The sequence below is a fragment of the Triticum dicoccoides genome, chromosome 7A (assembly GCF_002162155.2).
Source record: "Triticum dicoccoides isolate Atlit2015 ecotype Zavitan chromosome 7A, WEW_v2.0, whole genome shotgun sequence".
NCBI lineage: Eukaryota > Viridiplantae > Streptophyta > Magnoliopsida > Poales > Poaceae > Triticum > Triticum dicoccoides.
Genome location: NC_041392.1, coordinates 153,100,026 through 153,119,409, shown reverse-complemented (window position 1 = coordinate 153,119,409; position 19,384 = coordinate 153,100,026). Strand labels below are relative to the sequence as shown.

At 47.0% G+C, this 19,384-nt stretch overlaps 3 protein-coding genes across 4 annotated transcripts; 2 read left to right on the top strand and 1 right to left on the bottom strand.

The window, feature by feature from the left end:
- Nucleotides 1-5,156: 5,156 nt before the first annotated feature.
- On the top strand, nt 5,157-9,263 carry LOC119331660 (pentatricopeptide repeat-containing protein At1g62260, mitochondrial-like). Of its 2 annotated transcripts, XR_005160613.1 has the most exons (3): nt 5,157-7,230; nt 7,522-7,596; nt 9,125-9,263. XR_005160613.1 is itself a non-coding variant. In XM_037604818.1 (2 exons), the coding sequence occupies exon 1, from the start codon at nt 5,182-5,184 to the stop codon at nt 7,225-7,227; it is 2,046 nt and encodes a 681-aa protein (XP_037460715.1). In that variant the 5' UTR covers nt 5,157-5,181; the 3' UTR covers nt 7,228-7,230; nt 7,522-9,090. The 2 variants fall into 2 exon arrangements, 1 of the variants encoding a protein (XP_037460715.1); XM_037604818.1 differs by lacking the exon at nt 9,125-9,263 and having other exon boundaries at nt 7,522-9,090.
- On the top strand, nt 9,075-10,247 carry LOC119331661 (protein RKD1-like). Its single transcript, XM_037604819.1, has 3 exons — nt 9,075-9,270; nt 9,350-9,717; nt 9,828-10,247. Exons 2-3 carry the CDS (start codon nt 9,517-9,519, stop codon nt 10,035-10,037), a joined length of 411 nt encoding a protein of 136 aa, XP_037460716.1. The 5' UTR covers nt 9,075-9,270; nt 9,350-9,516; the 3' UTR covers nt 10,038-10,247.
- A 562-nt stretch (nt 10,248-10,809) lies between these two features.
- Nucleotides 10,810-13,319, bottom strand: LOC119334548 (ATP-dependent zinc metalloprotease FTSH 6, chloroplastic-like). Its single transcript, XM_037607094.1, has 2 exons — nt 11,757-13,319; nt 10,810-11,669 (listed from the first exon to the last, which is right to left on the bottom strand). The coding sequence occupies exons 1-2, from the start codon at nt 13,226-13,228 to the stop codon at nt 11,087-11,089; spliced, it is 2,055 nt and encodes a 684-aa protein (XP_037462991.1). The 5' UTR covers nt 13,229-13,319; the 3' UTR covers nt 10,810-11,086.
- Nucleotides 13,320-19,384: the final 6,065 nt, after the last annotated feature.

Below are 19,384 nucleotides of genomic sequence, written 5' to 3'. Positions count from 1 at the left end.
TCTGGACTCCCTCCCCCTCCTCTGCTTCCTCTCCCGCGTTCGACCACGGGCACCCGAGAGCGCCGACGAGCACCACCGGGGCCATCGTCCACCCCGCACCTCGTTGTTGCTTCCAGAGGAACCGCCATCGCCTTCTGCGTCATCTACACCAACCCATTCGACCGCGGGAGCCCTGTAGCGTCGTCCCCGAGCTCGTCTTCTACCTTCGGCCGCCGGCAACCTCACCTTCGATTCGCCGCCGTCTCCGCGTCCCCGAGCTCGCCGACTTGCTCGTCCGACTCGCCGTGAGCCACTGACCCTAATCCCCCTCCTTTGTGCTCCATTTGCACGCTGTAGCCGTTGCTCCGCCGGAGACCGAACCGCTCCGCCGCTCGAGCTTCTCGCCGCCGTGGCCACAGTCGTCGAAGCTCTCAACTGAGCACACCCACGTGCTCACCGCGCCGCGTAGGTGCCGTAGGAGCTAAGCACACCACTCCACGGCCACCGCAGCCCCGTTCCCGAGTGTGCCCGAACTCCGGCCGCCGCCGAGGTCGACGCCGCGCACAACCCCGGCCACCCTAGCTGTTGCTGCTTGCTGCGCTGGATGCGGGAGAGCTCCAGCTCCCCGCGGATGCCCTCCGCCGCTCGTTTCGTCGCCTGTGCTGCGTTTCCGAGCCACGCCGCCGTCTCGGGCCTCGCCGGCGTCATGTCGCCGGTGGGGTTGACCCATTTGACCACGTGGGCCCCGCCCCCTGGTCAAACCTAGATTAGGAGTTAAACTAACACTAATTTAGTTAGGTTAGCCGCTGACATGTGGGCCCCGACCCCACTGACATTTTAGTTAGGCTTAATTTAATGTTAATTAACCATATTAATTAGCTGAGTCAATGACATATGGGTCCCGCAGGTCAGGTTTGACCTGGCCGACCAGTTGACCCGCTGACATCACCCTTGCGCAATGCTGACGCATTAAAACTTTTCTGGGATTTTAAATAAATCAGAAATGATTTATTTATTTCAGAAAATAGCTAAAACTTCTAAAAATCATAGAAAATAATCTATAACTCCAAATGAAATAAATTATATATGAAAAATTATCAGAAAAATCCAAGGAATCTGAATATGGAATTTTCATGCATGTTTGAACAACTTAACCTCACTGTTTAGTCCAAAACATGATAATGCACTATTTGAATTCATAGTTTGAATTTGAATTTGAACCTTGAGTTCAAATCAACCCAAAACCTTTCTGTTACTAGTTGCATTAGCCCAAAACACATTCATATTGCCATGTCATGATCATGCATCATATTGTTGCATTGCATTGATTGTATTCTTCCTTGTTTGCCGGTAATTGTTCCCTCTCGGTAGACGCTGCTCCGACGCTGTGATCGTTGACACTGATGAAGACTCAATGCTATCTTCAGAAGTGCCAGGCAAGCAAAACCCCCTTGTTCATTCCGATACAATCTCACTCTCTCGCTCCTGCTCTCTTTTACTGCATTAGGACAACAACATTTCAACTGTTACATGCTGCGGTAGCTGAACCCCTTTCCTCTGCATGACCTGTCATTGCCACAGTAAATAGATGAAACCCACTAGCATGAGTAGGAGTTGTTTGAGCCCTGATGTGCCTACTCATTCATGCTTGTTTGTCATGCCTGCTACTGCTTAGAGTTGAGTCAGGTCTGATTCATCGGGGATGAATTGGAATGTGGTGAACATGTCCTACCGTTGAGAGCTAAGTGTGTGAACACAATTTGGTAAAGGTAGCGGTGAGAGGCCATGTAGGAGTACATGATGGGTTGTCTCATTGCAGCCGTTCTCAGGAACCGAGTTCTGTGTTTGTGATCCATGAACAGTTACTACCACGCATTGGAATGCTTAAGTGCCCCTCTCGACTTATTAATCCACTTGATCTCTGTCCAGGTGTTGCAACTAGTTTCTGGTGTTTGTAGGTAGTGTTAGTAGTCTACCAAGTGGTACTCTGTACAGGTGAGCTTGGGACAAACTAGGCACCGTGGCACGGTGTACCAAGCGTAGATCCACCCGTCGAGGTGGGCTTGGGAACCCTGCACACATCATTTGGGGCCGTGAGCGACATCCCGGCCGGATCTCCTTGCGGATGGAACCCGAATAGGCGATAAACCTGGACTAGAGACTTGTGTGGTTAGTCAGGTCGTGGCCGACTCCCTCGCCAGGCTTCCGCTTGAAGGTTGCTGAGGTACATGACGTGTACATGATGGTAAGTGGCGAAAGCGTGTGTGAAAAAGTACACCCCTGCAGGATTATCATTATCTATTCGAGTAGCCGGATTCCTCGGATATGGAAACTTGGACCCCTTGCATAGTTCATAGACAAGTGAAAGTGGATACTCTAAAATGCACAAGATAAGCGTGAGTGCTATGGATGGCGTTCTCGCAGGGAGACGGGAGCGGATCCATAGTGGTGTATTGGTATGGTGAATTTGTGGACTCGTGTGCGCCACCTCAAAAGAGTTACTTGCAGTCGTAGTTCAGGGTAGCCACCGAGTCAAAGCTGGCTTGCTGCAGTTAAACCCCCCCACCCCCTTTGTTGATACCGATGCATATGTAGTTAGTTTTGATGTAAGTCTTGCTGGGTACATTTGTACTCACGTTTGCTTAATTTATGTTTTGCAGAGAGACTCCAGTCTCGCTAGTAGTTCCGCGTGGACTTCGACGTTTAGCTTGTTACCTCAGCTACGATCTTGTGCCTTTGGCAGGATCTGGTAGATAGTCAGGCTTCTCAGCCTTCTTCATTTGTAGTTGTCTGTACTCAGACAAGTTAAGCTTCCGCATGTGCTTGTTGCTTGTATGCTCTGTATGTTGGGTCATGAGACCCATTTTGTAATATCTCGCTCCTCGGAGCCTAATGAATAAATACTTGAGTCGTAGAGTCTTGTTGTGATGCCATCTTGTATTTACACATATCGAGCATATTGTGTGTATGATTGAAATGCTTGGTATGTGTGGGATCCGACAATCTAGTTGTTTATCCTTGGCAGCCTCTCTTATGGAGAAATGTAGTCTAGTGCTTCCATGAGCCATAGTAGTCCGCTACAGCCCGGTTCACCGGAGTCCTGCTAGCCCAGCACTACTGCTCAGGACACTTGACTGGCCGGCATGTGTTTCACTTCGTTCCTGTGTCTGTCCCTTCGGGGAAATGTCACGCGGTGACATCCGGAGTCCTGCCTAGCCTACTACAGCCCGGGTTACCGGAGTCCTGTTAGCCCAGTGCTACAGCCCGGATTCACACGCTGTTGACCGACATGCTCGAAGTTGATTCATGTATGCCTGTCCCCATGGGTTAGTGCCGTTTTGGGTTCACGACTAGCCATGTTGGCCCGGATTCTCTGTCATATGGATGCTAGCGACACTATCATATATGTGAGCCAAAAGGCGCAAACGGTCCCGGGCCAGGTAAGATGGCACCCGTGGGAATACCGTGCATGAGGCCGCAAAGTGATATGATGTGTTACATGCTAGATCGGTGTGACTTAGAATCGGCGTCCTGACAGGCTCGCGGCGCCGCAGGTAGGCTGTAGGGACGGTTTGGAGGCGCGGGGTGGGAGGTTGGGCCGGGATGGGTGCCGTGCGCCATGACGCGCCAGCGGCTGCACAGGGGAGCAGGGTGGGTCATGGGTGGCTAGCTGAATGGGAAAGGGGTGAGCAGCGAGGAGAAGAGACTGAGAGTGCTGGCTTTAGCAGAATTGTTTTTGTCCCACGACTCTATAATTTTTTTATTTATATTAGTGCATATTATGCGCAATTGCTTTGGGAGGCCGAGCTCTATGGAGATCTCCAAATCCAAAATTCAAAATTCTTGAAAAATCATATTTTTACATTCAAACAAATTCTGAAAAAGATATGGAAATAGATGAAGGCATAGTGCACAAGAGTGTAAATTTTGAGAACAAAATACGTTGAAATGTGGGCTGTGCAAAAACTACAAATTTGTGGTTTTTTAACACATGATACGATTCATCCTCCCCGATCATCAATTTGTCCTTTTTGTACATGTAGCGTTTTAACATATTTCATCCTTAAATTTTACACACATACGCCTCACATCATTGTTTACTTGTACGAAAAAGTTCAGAACTGAAATTTTTGAATTTTGTTTTTTTTCAAAAAAAAGACCTCCATGGAGGCCGAGAGCTAAAACGCCATTCTCTGTATATTATAGCATAAGAACTGAGGTATTTGGACGGTCTCTCGGGGCTACCAAATATCTTGGCTAGACTAGAACAAATCTTGTTTTGCATATTCTAGATGTCTGTCTTTTTAACCTTTTTAGTTTGCATGTTGTATATGAATATATGATAGTACTCCCCGCAAAGAAAAAGAATAAATGATAGTAATATATTTAGTATATACATTTCACTTTTTCAGACTGTGTCCATGATAGATATGGATATTATTGACCATCAAAAAGAACCTACCAACAAGAGTCCGAAGGTGATGTTGTTGGAAGAGATAAAAAAACTCAGCAAATTCTATACAACCTACCAACAAGAATTCGAAATGACTAAAGAATCTCAGGGAAATAAACATAAAATTGAAGAGACAAAAATTATAAAACTTAAGTCTAGGGCGGCATATAGGGGTTCTTCTTTGATCAAGCCATCGGTGCTGAATGGTGCTTTTTCGGTGAAGCCCTGGTTACCGCACGGAGCTTGAAAACTTAGTCACCCCGTGTGTCTTCTTTTAAAACTATGTATCAAAGACCAATAAGTGAGAGCTGATGGCAATGTACAAACGGTGGATCCGAAGCTCTCAGTTTCATGGGGTTGGTCCCCTACCAATGTGTCACATCGTGCTTCGCTGTTTACATTTTTCATCATGTTCTCTCCAAATAAAGTTCTGACAAATGAAAAATCTAATCAAAGTCTACAATGCGTTGGCTAGAAAATATGACCATGTTCATAAATTTCTAATTAACGTTGACATTGTTTTGTTGTTGAAATGTACTTCATAAAAAGCATTCATATAAAATGTCCATTATCGAAAATCTTTTCACATCATATTTCGTATTTCCGTAGCAATGCACGGGCATTCAACTAGTCTATAATACTTTGAGAATGTTTTGGTCTGACCAAACCACCTCAACGTCACCGGACAATCGCACAGTTGAACTCACCACGTACCCAGAGTCCCGGACCGCCGGATCCTTTGAATCCTGATGCGGAGATGGCCGCCTCCCATCCAAGGCGTCGCCCCCCGCCGCGCGGCGGCCGCGGCCACAGCCGCGGCCACGGTTGCACCCCCCACCGGCGAGCTGGTCCGGCAACACAACCGCTCCCTCGCGGCTCTTCTCCGCCGCGGCCGCCTCGCTGCAGCTTGGCGCCTCTTCGACGCTCTCCCAGTCCGCAACGTCGTGACCTGGAACTCGCTCTTAGCGGCGCTAGCCCGCCGCAGCGACGTAAGCGCTGCCAGCGCCTTTTTCGCCTCCATGCCCGTCCGGGACGTTGTGTCATGGAACACTCTCCTCGCCGCCTACTCCCGCTCGTCGCACTCCCACCACCTCGCCGCCGCGCGCCGCCTGTTCGACGAAATGCCGCAGCGCGACGGCGTCACGTGGAACACCCTCCTCAGCGCCTATGTGCGCCGCGGGCTCATGGGCGAGGCCGGGAAGCTGTTCGACGAGATGCCGCAGAGGGGCGTCACTTCTTGGAACACGATGGTCACCGGGTTCTTTGCTGCTGGTCAGGTGAGCAAGGCCCTCGACATGTTCAATGCGATGCCTGTGAAGGACTCTGCGTCGCTGGGCACACTGGTGTCTGGGTTAGCCAAGAATGGCCGGTTGCATGAGGCAGAGGAGCTGTTGACAAAGCGCTTGACGGTGACAGACATGGACAAGGCTGTTGATGCTTACAACACACTCATCGCTGCGTATGGGCAAGTTGGGAGGGTGGATGATGCCAGAAGATTATTTGATATGATACCCAGAGGTCAGAATCAGCACCAGATGAGCAATATGAGGGTGTTTCAGAGAAATGTTGTGTCATGGAACACAATGATGATGTGCTATACCAGAACTGGAGATGTTTGCTCAGCTAGGATGCTGTTTGATGAGATGCTGGCTAAGAACTTGGAATCGTGGAACACTATGGTTGCTGGGTATGCCAAGGTGTCCAATATGCAGGAAGCAGAGAAGCTGTTTTGGGAAATGCCAGACCCTGATATGGTGTCCTGGAATTTAATAATACGAGGATTCACACAGATAGGAGAGGTTGAGCATGCCCGTGGATTTTTTGATAGGATGCCAGAGCGTGCAATCATCTCCTGGAATACAATGATATCAGGTTATGAACAAAATGGGGACTATGATGGTACAATTGAGCTATTTTCAAAGATGCTAGAAGTTGGTGGGACGCCTGACCGGCACACCTTGTCTTCAGTTCTAGCAGCATGTGCGTCGATCCCTATGTTGCCCCTTGGAGCTCAGCTCCACCAACTTATTGAGAAGTCGTTTCTGCCAGATACTGCAACTAGCAATGCCCTTATAACAATGTACTCCAGAGGCGGGGCAATAACTGATGCGGAAGCCATCTTCAATCAGATGCGTACGCAAAAATGTTTAGTGTCTTGGAATGCACTGATTGGAGGTTATGAACACCATGGTCGTGCTACAGAAGCCTTGCAGCTGTTCGAAGAAATGAGGAGAGCCGGGGTTATGCCAACACACATAACTTTCATTTCTCTTTTGAGTGCATGTGGAAATGCTGGCCTTGTCTCTGAAGGATGGAGGGTTTTCCACACCATGGTCCATGAGTATGGCATTGCTGCTAGGATTGAGCACTACTCAGCACTTGTCAATGTCATAGGTCGACATGGTAAGCTTGATGATGCATTGGAGGTAATCAATAGCATGCCAATTGCTCCGGACCGATCTGTGTGGGGATCTTTCCTCGGAGCATGTACGGCGAAGAAGAATGAACCACTGGCTCACATGGCTGCAAAGGCATTATCCAAGATTGATCCCGAGAGTTCTGCTCCATATGTTCTGATTCATAACTTACATGCTCGTGAGGGAAGGTGGGGAAGTGCATCTCTGGCAAGGGAAGAGATGGAACGGCAAGGTGTTCACAAGCATGCCGGGTACAGCTGGATTGATTTGCACGACCAGGTGCATGTCTTCAACGCAGGAGATACCTCACATCCCTTTATCCAGGAGATATATTCAGTCCTAGAATGTTTTGACATGTCATCCAGAGATTGGAGCTAGACGGTACGGTGAGATTGTTGTAGTATTTATATGGAACAAAGAAAAATATTTTGCAGTGTAGAAACAAACACATGTTTTCTGTCTTTGATTCTTGTTGACTTGTACATATCCCATTCATGTACTGTTTGTACCCTACCCAAATCAGCTATTTACAAAGTCTGTTAATTGAGCTCTTATAGCCATATGTTACACTTGTTGATCTGTGTGCAATCTCTAATCAAAATAATCAAAAATTTGTGAGTTGATGCATGAACAGCTAAAGTAGACTATTTAAATGATTTATTTTTTCGACAGTGGGCTTATTTTGCTGGCTTTGTAAGGCGGCAGTTGCACAAGCCAAAAAACATGGGGATAAGCCAGGCAGCTCAAGTGAGTTTGTATTACTCCCACTTATCTGGTACACATGTGTTTTGATACTTACTTTTAAGTGTTGTTTCACATCTAATCACGAACCACGTTGTCACATTATCTCTCTCAAAAACACGTGTGCAAGGCCTGGTTGAACAGATCCCACAACAGGTGCATTCAAAGATTGGCACATAAGTTACTCTTCTAGTATCATCATTTTGTTTATGCCTTCTAAATAAGCATATAATGTTGCGTGCTTGATTACCTGTTTATGAATCATCTCTCCTCTGACATAACACTCGCTCCCCAAATTCTAATTTTTCTTTTCAAAAACGGAGGCAAAAGATTTGCCTCATATATTAATTAAGGAGATAATAGAGTTTTACAGATAGCCCTCAACTAAACAGTATTTGACTTTGGTTAAAATCCCATATTGTAGATCGTCACTTGTAATTTCAACATGCTATTCTGAAACAGAGACATGCTTCCGTCGCACCCCACGCCAGCTTTGATCTTTTCTTATCCGCTCGTCTACCACCGCTTTGTCTCCCTCCCATTTCATGTCTCCATCTATCTTCTCTGGTGCTACGGAAGGACAGAGCGCTCACCTCGGTTGGGCGAGTAGTAACCGGAGGCGAGGACTGGGTGCTTGACTCGTTCAATGGTGGGGATGATGGATGTGTTTTCTTCTCACCTGCTTGAGGTCGCCATGGCCAGCTGCGATGATTGGGCACCAAGATTCAGTCAATTACGCAGAGTACGGAGGTGATGACTGCACATCCGACTCGCTCGAGGATGCCATGCCTAGAAGCGAGGCCTGGGCGCTCAACTTAGTTGAAGACGAGGATGACGAATGTGATGACTACACGGCCACACTAACGGTGGCATGGCCAGAGGCGAGGTCTAGGTGCCACCGAATGAGTCGGGCGCCCAGGAGTAACATACTCCCCACTATGGCTAGTCTAAAGCTGAACAGGAGCGAAAACAAATTTCATGAATATCAATTCGATTAAATGTTATCTACTCCATGAAAGTCTTACAGTTCCAAGAAGTATAAATATTATCTCTGGAAAACAAAACATGCAGACTCTAGCTGAAAACTTTTGATTAGCCATACTCAGTGCACGGACCCCCAGGCATGTTCCGCCATTACCAAAACTAATTATTAATTACCACGCAACCCAATCACAGTATTTACTCCCTTTTCTGTAACTCCCGATCCATTAGCTACTCTTGGAATTAATTTCTTGCATGATTTCCAATATTATTAGCCGTTTCCATCTACCTAGTGATACAAGCATTTAAGAGCTGGGTTTGCCTTTCATCCGCTCCATATATACTCCTTCCGTCTCCCATAAGAGTATTTGGCTGCCCATGTTCTAGATCTCTCTAGAAAGAATGGATTCCAGTGGAGAACATAGGTAACTTTTTTTCTCTGATTTCATACATCATATGGTTTGACAAAGTAAGATAGTGCACGGGCGTACATCAGAAAGTAGTGCCTTTGTTATTGCTATAAGTTGATCCAGTTCTTCTTTCCATGCACCAGCTTCTGGCCTTATGGGCCAAGTGTTTGGCATGATAGTTACCTGCTTGAAGAGGAGGCGCTCCTCTGCACTCTACCCTTCCCGAGCTACGGCTGCCAACCATTGTGCTCTATCAGCCCCGCTGTTGCGCAGAGCAGCAGTCTGCAAGGTACGTTACGCAGAGCAACTTCTGGAGTACTGTATGTGATTTTAGTGCTACTTTCTGAAGTTGCAGAGCTCGCATGCAGCTCCCTGTCTTGTTCCTTGCGACACAGACGAGCTGGATACAAGCTTTGATGATGATCTGCTGAGGTGCTGGGAGGCTATAGAGCAATCTGATGACAGCACAGAAGAGAGTGGGAAGGGGTTGCCACTACTGTGTTATGGCGAGGTGAACGGAGCAGCTTCGAACGCCATGAGAGCAGACCGCGTTAGATCAGAGAGGGTGCTGACATTCGAGCTCGTGTCGCAGTACTTCTACATGCCGATCACGCAGGCGGCTCGAGAGCTGAACGTCGGGCTCACCGTCCTGAAGAAGAGGTGCAGGGAGCTTGGGATTCCCAGGTGGCCGCATCGCAAGCTGAAGAGCTTGCAGACCCTCATCAACGACGTCGAGGTCCCCTCTTTATCCATACTAGTTTTCCCATCTCTGATTCTGAATCTGACAGCATTTTACATCCGTTGTTTCTCCATGTAAATGCTGTGCGATGTCGGTCATGGTCGCAGGTCCTGCAGGAGGCAGGCAAGGCGAACGACGACGGGCAGCTGAGGGCGATGGTGGAGATGCTGGAGCAGGAGAGGCGGCTCCTGGAGCAGAGGCCGTACGTTGAGCTCGAGGAGAAGACGAAGAGGCTTCGGCAGGCCTGCTTCAAGGCCAGCTACAAAAAGAGACGGCTCTTGGCTCTTGAACCTGGGGAGGCTTCCAAGTACTATTGATGCAGAGCGTCTCGCATATAGTAGTAGTATAGCCCAGCCCAAGTGTTTCTTCCATGTTTTATTAGAGTCTGGTGCTTTTCAGTTTCTACTATGCATCCCTGTGCTCTGGGAGAAGAACACAAATTGTGATGGCAGAAGAATTATGGCAAAAATTACTAGTTCTGTCAAGCATGTGAGGCACTATATATACATGGAAAACGATTCAGATCAGACGGCCGATCCAGCGCGAGCATCCGCCGCCTCTCCCGTGCGATGTGCGTGTTGCGTGGGACCCATCCAGCATTATCTGTATGGAGTAGTTTTCTTCATCTTTATCTCACCCACACCAACCGCTCAACCTTTTCCTTTTTTCCATGACGTTTTGTCTCTCTCAAACCTTCTCTCAATCTCCCACCCAAATCTCCTACTAGATGATGTTGTTTTTTGCAGCTAGTGCGTGGTTCAGGGAAATGCGACTGCATGCAAGACCTCGTCCATGCCGCCCCTGACCATCACCGGCTGTGCGAATAGCGACGGTGTTGTCAGCAACGGCGGCAGTGTTTCTGAAACATCATCTTTGTTGCAATTTTTTCTGCAATATCTTGTGTGTTGCAAAAGCTCCTTCTTCAATAACATGGCAAAAGAATTCTGCAACAAAATCTCTGGTGCGAAAAAATTCTGCAACAAAGCTTGTGTTGCAATAATGGAGGACGTTGCTAGTTGCAAAAAATAAAATCTGCAACAAGATCTCGGTTACAAAAAAAATTCCGCAACAAGGCTTGTGTTGCAATAATGGAGGGTGTAAAAAAATGTGCAACAAGGCATGCGTTGCAATAATGGAGGGCGATGCTGGTTACAAAATATTTCCGCAACAAGGCTTGTGTTGCAATAATGGAGAGTGCCGCTGGCCACTCGATGCACCAGATCCGATGGCTGGCGACCCGACCGATCTTTTAAACGATCGGCCGGCGGACGCGTAGCTGCCCCTTTTGAAGTTTTGAAATTTACATCACGCTATATATGCCATCGTCCCACAGTCTTGCACTACACAATTCTACACTTTTGAAGTTTCAAGCAGTGACCATGTCTGTCCTCGCGGCCGTGTCCCTCTGCTCTCTGCCGATGTCGACGTACCCCGACAGGATCGCCCTGAACTCATCGCCGGTGAGCGTCTCCTTCTCCATGAGCACGTCGACCAGCTGGTCGATGGCGGGCCGCGTCCTCCTCACGTGCGCCTTGGCGACCTCGTACGCCTCGTCAACGATGGCCTTCACCGTCCTGTCGATGTCGGCGGCGAGCTTCTCCGACATGGAGTTCCTGGCCAGCATACGCAGCACCACGTCCCCGCTCTGCGCCGCCTGTTCCGTCAGCGCCCACGGCCCGATCTCCGACATGCCGAACGTGGTCACCATCTGCCGCGCCACCTGCGTCACCTGCTGCAGGTCCCCCGCCGCGCCCGTCGTCACCTCCGGCTCGCCGAAGATCACCTCCTCCGCGGCACGGCCGCCGAGCCCGCCGACGATCCTCGCGAAGATCTGCCGCTTGGACACCAGCGTCGGGTCGTCGCCCGGCAGGAACCACGTCAGGCCCCGCGCCTGCCCCCGCGGGATCAGCGTCACCTTCTGCACCTCGTCGTGCCCCGGCGTCAGCGTCCTGCGGTAGAATCGATCAGTCTTCAGTGCAATCGAGAGAAATAATGTCGTCAAACGAGGAGAGGGATGATGATGCGTGTGTGCTTACGCGCAGACGGCGTGGCCGATCTCGTGGTAGGCGACGAGCATCTTGCTCTTGCCGTCGATCATGCTGGCGCCCTCCAGGCCGGCGACGATGCGGTCGATGGAGTCGTCGATCTCCTTGACGGAGACGCGGTCCTTGCCGCGGCGGCCGGCGAGGATGGCGGCCTCGTTCATGAGGTTGGCGAGGTCGGCGCCGCTGAACCCGGGCGTGCGCATGGCCACCACGCCGAGGGACACGCCGGGGTCCAGCTTCTTGTTGGCGCTGTGCACCCTGAGGATCTCCTCGCGGCCGCGCACGTCCGGCAGCCCCACGGACACCTGCCGGTCGAAGCGGCCCGGGCGGAGCAGCGCCGCGTCGAGGATCTCCGGCCGGTTCGTGGCGGCGATGACGATGACGCCGCTGTCGCCGCGGAAGCCGTCCATCTCGGTGAGCAGCTGGTTCAGCGTCTGCTCGCGCTCGTCGTTGCCCCCGCCGATGCCCGTGCCGCGCTGCCGGCCGACGGCGTCGATCTCGTCGATGAACACCAGGCACGGCGCGTTGTCCTTGGCCTTGTTGAACAGGTCCCGCACCCGCGACGCGCCCACGCCCACGAACATCTCGATGAACTCCGACCCGGACAGCGAGAAGAACGGCACGCCGGCCTCGCCCGCGATCGCCTTGGCCAGTAGCGTCTTCCCCGTTCCCGGCGGGCCGACCAGCAGCACCCCCTTGGGGATCCTCGCCCCCACCGCCGTGAACTTGTCCGGGAACTTGAGGAACTGCACGATCTCCTGGAAGTCCTGCTTCGCCTCGTCCACGCCGGCGATGTCGTCGAACGTGACGCCCGTGTTGGGCTCCATCTGGAACTTGGCCTTGGACCGGCCGAGCCCGAAGGGCAGGCCCGGCCCGCCGCCGGGCGCGTTCATGCCGCCCGACGACCGCAGGAAGAGCGAGGCGAGGAAGAGGAGCGGGAAGCCGAGGTTAAGCAGGAGGCCGAGGACGTCCAGCCCGACGTTGGGCTCCGCCGGCTGGGCCGCGAGGTCGACGCCCTTCTCACGCATCTTCCGGACCAGCTCGGCGGGGAGCCCCGGGAGCTGCACCTTGACGCGGTGCGCCCTCGCCAGCGCCGGCTCGTCCACCTCGGCCACGGCCACCGTGCCGTTCTGGAACAGGTCCACCTTCTTGACCGCGCCGGCGTTGAGGTACTCCAGGAACCTGGAGTAGGACATCCGGCTCGACGTCAGCTCCTCCGGCGCCAGCACCGGCGGTTGATCAGCCCGTGCCGGCCTTGCCACGGCGAGCCCGAGCCCCAGCCCCAGGCCGGCGGACTGGAGCAGCCCCCGCCTGCCGAGGAGCCCGGCAGCGTCCGGCGACGGGGGCGTGATCTTGGCGGGAGAGGCCCGTCTCTGCGGCGCTTGCTTGGCGACGTCCTGCGCCTTGCAGACGGGCAGGTGGCTCGTCGTCGTCGTCGTCAGCGACATTGCCGTGGGCGACATGCCAAGCTTACTGCCACTGATCGATCAGGCTACTACTCTACTTGGCTAGTGGCAACTGAGCAGAGCAAAATGTGAGTGTGGTGCTGTTGCTCACGGGTTTTGGAGGGAACGTAGTATGGCGATTCCTCCTGTGTTTAAATAGATTGAGGTCACAACACTGACGCGGTGGTGCTCGTGTGGATGAGAGATCGCTGCAGTTTGGGGTTTCTCCGGTGGTTTCGTGAGCGTCTTGGTGAGGTTGTCGTGTTCGGCTTCTCGTAGGATCCAGAGACGGCGGTCGGATGGAGAATTCTGGCGCGCAATCCAGGCGGAGGCGGGGCAGCCAGTTGGGTGGCCCGCGTCCGGTCGCCAGACGCCGCCCGGTGCCGGTGGCGCTATCCACGTCGCGATGCAGTCGCACGCACACTTGTTGGGCTCGGCGCGCTCATGGGCTGTACACATGCCCGATGGCTGCTGACACAACATGTTCAAGTGGCCTTATCCTAGAAAAAAAAAGATGTTCAAGTGGCCTTTTCTATTCAAAGGATTTTCACAAAAGAATTGGAGAATTTGAATTCTTATCTAGAAAGAAAGAAAAAGAATCTATGTTGAACGTTTGATTAGTAGGCGTCGATCCTATATCAATTTGGAAATGTTTCTAAATAACCATTTATACTACATTTCATGGCAAATCTAACAACCACACTAAATTTTTGAAAATAATTCTTTGTTTTTATGTACTTATCAAGTAAACTCAAATCCTATAGGATTTGCATGCACATGACATTCCATTCATGTGTTTTTCATTCCTGTTTTTTTTACTACCAATCAAAGGGGCTTAAAGGCCAAAAACTACGCATAAATTACTCTCCTTATATATTATGAACCCTGAGAATAAGTTTAACCAATACATAGTAGTGGAAGATCACAATCACACGCATAAGTGATAAAGATTTATCAACTAGAAAAAAATAACTTCTCAAGATTAAGAGTAAGAAATCATGGTCGTAGACTGATTGGTCGACCCGACTTTGACTGAAAATCAAAAGGCTCTTTGAAATATCAAGAGATTTACAACACTCTCGTCATGGTGCCAGCCGACAACAATGCAAACAACTACAAAAGACAATTAACCAAACAGTTGTCTAGCAAATTTTGCCTCTTCTATAATCAGTTCGTCTCCGTTGAATCACTAAAGCAAACAACACAGATCTTCTATATCCAAATAGCTGTCCTCACTAACATATTGTAAGTAGGCCCCCTCAACATGCAACCATCTACATAGAAAATTGTTCATCTCAACATGCAAACATGCATGAAAAATTTCTATTCTATCATGCTATTTACATTTGATAAATATTTTTAGTTCTCGTTTCATCAACCAAATCTCGATTAAAGCATGTTGCAAAACATTCCTGCAACTACATGTGGGATATCATCTAGTTTTAGTGGACAAAGAAAATTGAGCTATCAACAAACCAAAACATATTCTAACTTAATCTATCGTTGTTTGCCTATGCACCACGTTCTTTAACTGAAATACACTAGCCTCCAATGGCCAACTTGAGGGCAATCTGTTTGCAGCCATCAAATATTAACAAAAAAACATATCTCCTTTTCTCCTTTCTTATGGGTGGTGGTTTTCCTTTTGTGTTCTCTCATCCTCTCACGGTGGCATCCGCGTCCTTCTCTCACATAGCATTGCATAGAGGCTATGGTTTCTTCTTCCGCTTCTATAAAGATGTCATCTCAGCCATTAGATTTTTGTAAGGCATCTCAGTCATTACATGCAACTGAAATAAATGGTTCACATGTATTGGACTTGTGGGCTGAAGTTGTGCTCCCAACACACCCCCATCCGGAGGATGTTAGCCCAACAATGTGTATGATTTTTTTCCTGGTACGGGGTTTTGATCTGTGAGGATGGAAACTTTATGTACTAGACGATACCCCGCACGTTGTTGCGGGTATGTTTTGCAAAAATATTTCAATGAGAATTTGTTGTATGGAACATTAATATTTGAAAGAATACTATTACAACTAAAGTTGAAAATACGTATGGTTTTATTGTGTTTGATTATTATATAATATAAATATCATAATACAATGGAGATTCTCATACATGTTTGCATGTTGTGGTGGCTTCTTATGCATGGCTGCATGTTGAGGTGAGTCTTTTCTATACATGTTAAATGCTGAGTATGTATGGTTGCATGTTGATAAAAATATGTTAGTGAGGGCTAGCTATTTCGATATATAAGGTCTGTGGGCAACGTTAGGCATCCATGAGGCGTAGAAGAGGAAACCATCAATCACCTTAACCGTGTGTGTTCCATTCAATTGAACCTCAGACATTCTATGTGTGTCTTACACTTGGCACTGCTATGTTTATCTAGTGTGTATCACTTTCCTTGTTGTTGCATTTGGCTGGCTTCGGGACAACTCTTATCTTATGTAAGCCTCCGTCGAAGCTCTCATGTCACGCAAATGGCATACATGTTGGGTCCTGTTGTGAAAAATAAAGTGTTGTCCTTGGTGGCGGAGAAGTGTAGCTTGTAGTGGATAGTTTCCCGAAACCCCACACTCTGAAAATGAATGAGAAAACTAGGAGCGGTTTCCAATCATGACTAGTTTTCGAAACAATTTTGTAGTCATGCTCCTTCAGTCTAGTTAGAAAGTTATTGGCACTTGTATCATGGTTTCATTTGCAATGATGATTGAAAAAATTACTGACACTTCGTCCACCACAGAGATTGGTACAAAATAGTTTTGCGGTAACCTTAGAGATAACACTATAAATATTTCACTACATACAAATAACTTCACAATTTCAACGCACGAACATCATTCACATAAATGAATGGGAAATACCGAAAACACAAAGCTTAAGTTGACGTCCACTTTCACCGAGGCATTTTGGTATAAGAATCAGATCGCCAAAACTGAAACATTCATCCCATGCAACGTATATCCTACAACGAACAACCTAAAACTTTAGCTAACTCCAGCTGTCCCATCTACCTCTGGATCACGACATGTCCACGTAAACAAGCTGCTCTGATGCTCAAAAAAAGTTAGCAGGCCGGAATTGTGAACCAAATCAGGCAGAAAGGCTCAAGAAGCAAGATCGAGACCAAGTTGTCGTGTACCCGAGCCAGCCAGAAGCGGGATCTCCTATAGGACACATTATGTCAAGATGCTACTCGACCGCATAGGATGCGCGCGATCGAGCCGACCCATTAAGCAACCATAGGAATCACACTGTAAGGACTCGGAGAACTCTAGCGATGTTTTTCTCTTCCCAATTTTGGTTTTCAAGCGGTTTTCATTTTAAGCCGGGTACTGTAGCGACTCAACCTGATGCAGTAGTGAAGGATTTTTTTGGTTTTTAGGCGATTTTTTATTGTTTTAGAAAAACAATTTTAAAACAATATACATTTTTTTAAAATGAGAAGATTTCTTTTAAAATTCAGTCGATTATTCGAAAACACAAGCAATTTTTTTAAAAGAACATTTTTAAAATGCAAACATTTTTTGGAAGCATGGATTTTTATGAAAATCTAAACAATTTTTGAAAGTTTGAAAGTTCTAAAAAAATAATTTTTAAAATTGTAACATTTTTTTGGAAAACTCAAACAATTTTTGAATTCCAGAGCAGTTTTTAAAATTTTGAAAAAAATGAAAACCAAACAAATCAGTAAAGAAATATAGAAATAGAAGAAAAACCCGGATAATAACATCCTGAAGGGTTCCCAAAACAGATAAAAGATAGAACAACAGCATTTCTAAAACCAGATTTCCTGTACGAAATGAGCCACCCCGAATCGCTCACCCCTTTACAAAAACTCTGCGACAAATAGGAATTACCGACAGGAAGCACCTGGAACATGCAGCGCAAATCAAGCCAGTATGCCATAAGGCTTCATTCGGTCCGTTGTTAGTGAAAAACTGAATGGAGCGCTACAATAGGCCAGCAAATTCCTATTTGCCGCACAATGTGGCAAAATGTTGGTGAAACGCGCAGGAGCCTCGAGCTAGGGAAAAAAATTATATAAGACCAGGTCTTACGGTTAGCAGATGAGATCCGCCTTGATGGATGACACGGTTAGTAGATGCTTTGTGATTTGTGAATGTCACATGTCATCTATCAGGATGGGTCTCGCGTGAGACCTGGTCTCATAAAATTCTTTTCCCTCGAGCTAGGACCGAAACGAGTTGATCGATCTTAGTTGCCAGGTATTGGGAAGGTTCCAGTCTGGTTTTTACAAGTCTTTCTTGTTTACCTTTGTTATGTTGTTTCTTTTACTAGTTCTTTTTTTTTCTTTTTGACAAAGTACCCTTTTTGAAAAAAGTTTGAAAATTCCAAAGTTGTTTCGAATTTAAAAAATGTTCGGGTTTCAAATATTCTCTAGGAATTTCAATCATGTTCCTAAATTTGCTCAACAATTTTAAAAATGTTTGTTTTTTAGAAGTTGTTCACAAATTCAAAAAATGTTCAAGAATTTCTAAAAATGCTCACAGTTTCAAAAAATTCTTTCGAATTTCAAAAATTGTTACTATTTTTAGAAAATTATTCACAAATTTAAAAAGTTCATATTTCCAAATGTTGTTCACAAATTTAAAAAATATTTGGGAATTTTTACAAATGTTGGCAATTTCAATTGTTGATCCTCTTTTTGAAAAAACTTTCAGAAATTTCAAAATCCTTTCACGTTCAAAAAATGTTCACTCTTTCAAGAAGAATATTCATTTTTTTAAAGATATAAGAACAACTAAAAACCGGTTGCTATAGTGTAGCAATCGCTACAGTAAATCAAATTATGCCATATATTTTTTTAGAACAAAGGCTCAAGAGTAACGCGAATCATACAGTAGAATGCAAATTGCTACATTGTCCTCTGCTACAGGGGGCGGGTCCAATCTGGAGGGTCCTTGTACGTCGCGGTGCAATTGGACGCATTGAGCGTTCAATATAAGCTTCCGTCAGGCCATGCCATTGTTCTCAAAACAAGCAAACAAATTAAAAAAAAATCTCATCCAACATGGTTGTTACTCGCTCCGTTCCAAATTACTCGTCGCAGAAATAAATGTATCTAAAACTAAAATACATCTAGATACATCCATACCTGCGACAAGTAATTCGGAATGAAGGGAGTACTTGCTACAGTAATACAACAGTAGTGTGCGTGGAGTTTCTACACCCGGGTTTAAATTTTGCATGCACAAGAAACGTTTCTTAAAGCACGCGACAAAAAAATCAGCATTTTTTGAATTTAATTTTTTAAAGTTTATTAGTATTATTTATCTGTTCACGCTAGAAGCATTTGAGCCCGGGTATAGAAAGGTACTTTCGAATTTTCTTATTTTTCCTCTTTCTGAAACTTGCAGGGAGACAGCGTCATGTTCCGTTCCGTATAGACTCATGGGTCTCGTTCTTCTTCTCCAGACCCGGTATTGGCACGCATAGGTCGGCGTGTTCGTACATGAAATAGTTACATATTTGAGCATGATTACCCGGCAATTAAAGGTAGCTAGGTGTTTTCTTTAGAAAAAGTACTAAGCTCACAGTAGGGAAAGGGCACTTCTCCTGAAAAAAGTTCTAGACTAGCACCGACACAATTTATAGTGCTGCACACCATTTCCTCTTTTCTGAAATATAAGTTATGCCTAATATTTCAGTCTTTTCTTTCGGAGGGGTTCCTGATATTTCAGTCTCTAAAGAATGCAGTTGACTGATTTTTTTTTACTTGTGATATCTCCGAAAACCCTGATTTGGTGGAAGTTAACAAATCCTTAAAAATTAGCAAAAACGGAACAAAAATTAATTAACCCATAATATTTTTTCAGTTTTTCTCAAACCATCTATATCTATACCAACATAAAATGATCTAAATGGGGCAAGACATTAAACCAGGTCAATCCAACGACCTACATTGCTCCTATGGTGAGTCTTCTCTATATATGTTAAATCCTGAGTAGGTATGGCTGCATGTTGAGAGAAATATGTTGGTGAAGGCTTTTCAATCGTGACTACTTTTCGAAACAATTTTGTAGTTATTCTCCTTCAGTCTAGTTAGAAAGTTATTGACACTTGTATCATGGTTTCATTTGCAATGATGATTGAAAAAATTATTGACACTTCATCCACAACAGGTCACGGTGACAACACCGAACGGA

What these genes read in the sequence shown, in the direction of transcription:
- LOC119331660 (XM_037604818.1), top strand. Translation starts at nt 5,182, where the DNA reads ATGCGGAGATGGCCGCCTCCCATCCAAGGCGTCGCCCCCCGCCGCGCG.
- LOC119331661 (XM_037604819.1), top strand. Translation starts at nt 9,517, where the DNA reads ATGAGAGCAGACCGCGTTAGATCAGAGAGGGTGCTGACATTCGAGCTC. An exon ending in CCCTCATCAACGACGTCGAG is followed by an intron (nt 9,718 to 9,827) that starts GTCCCCTCTTTA and finishes TCATGGTCGCAG; the next exon opens with GTCCTGCAGGAGGCAGGCAA.
- LOC119334548 (XM_037607094.1), bottom strand. Translation starts at nt 13,228, where the DNA reads ATGTCGCCCACGGCAATGTCGCTGACGACGACGACGACGAGCCACCTG. An exon ending in ATCGGCCACGCCGTCTGCGC is followed by an intron (nt 11,670 to 11,756) that starts GTAAGCACACAC and finishes ATTCTACCGCAG; the next exon opens with GACGCTGACGCCGGGGCACG.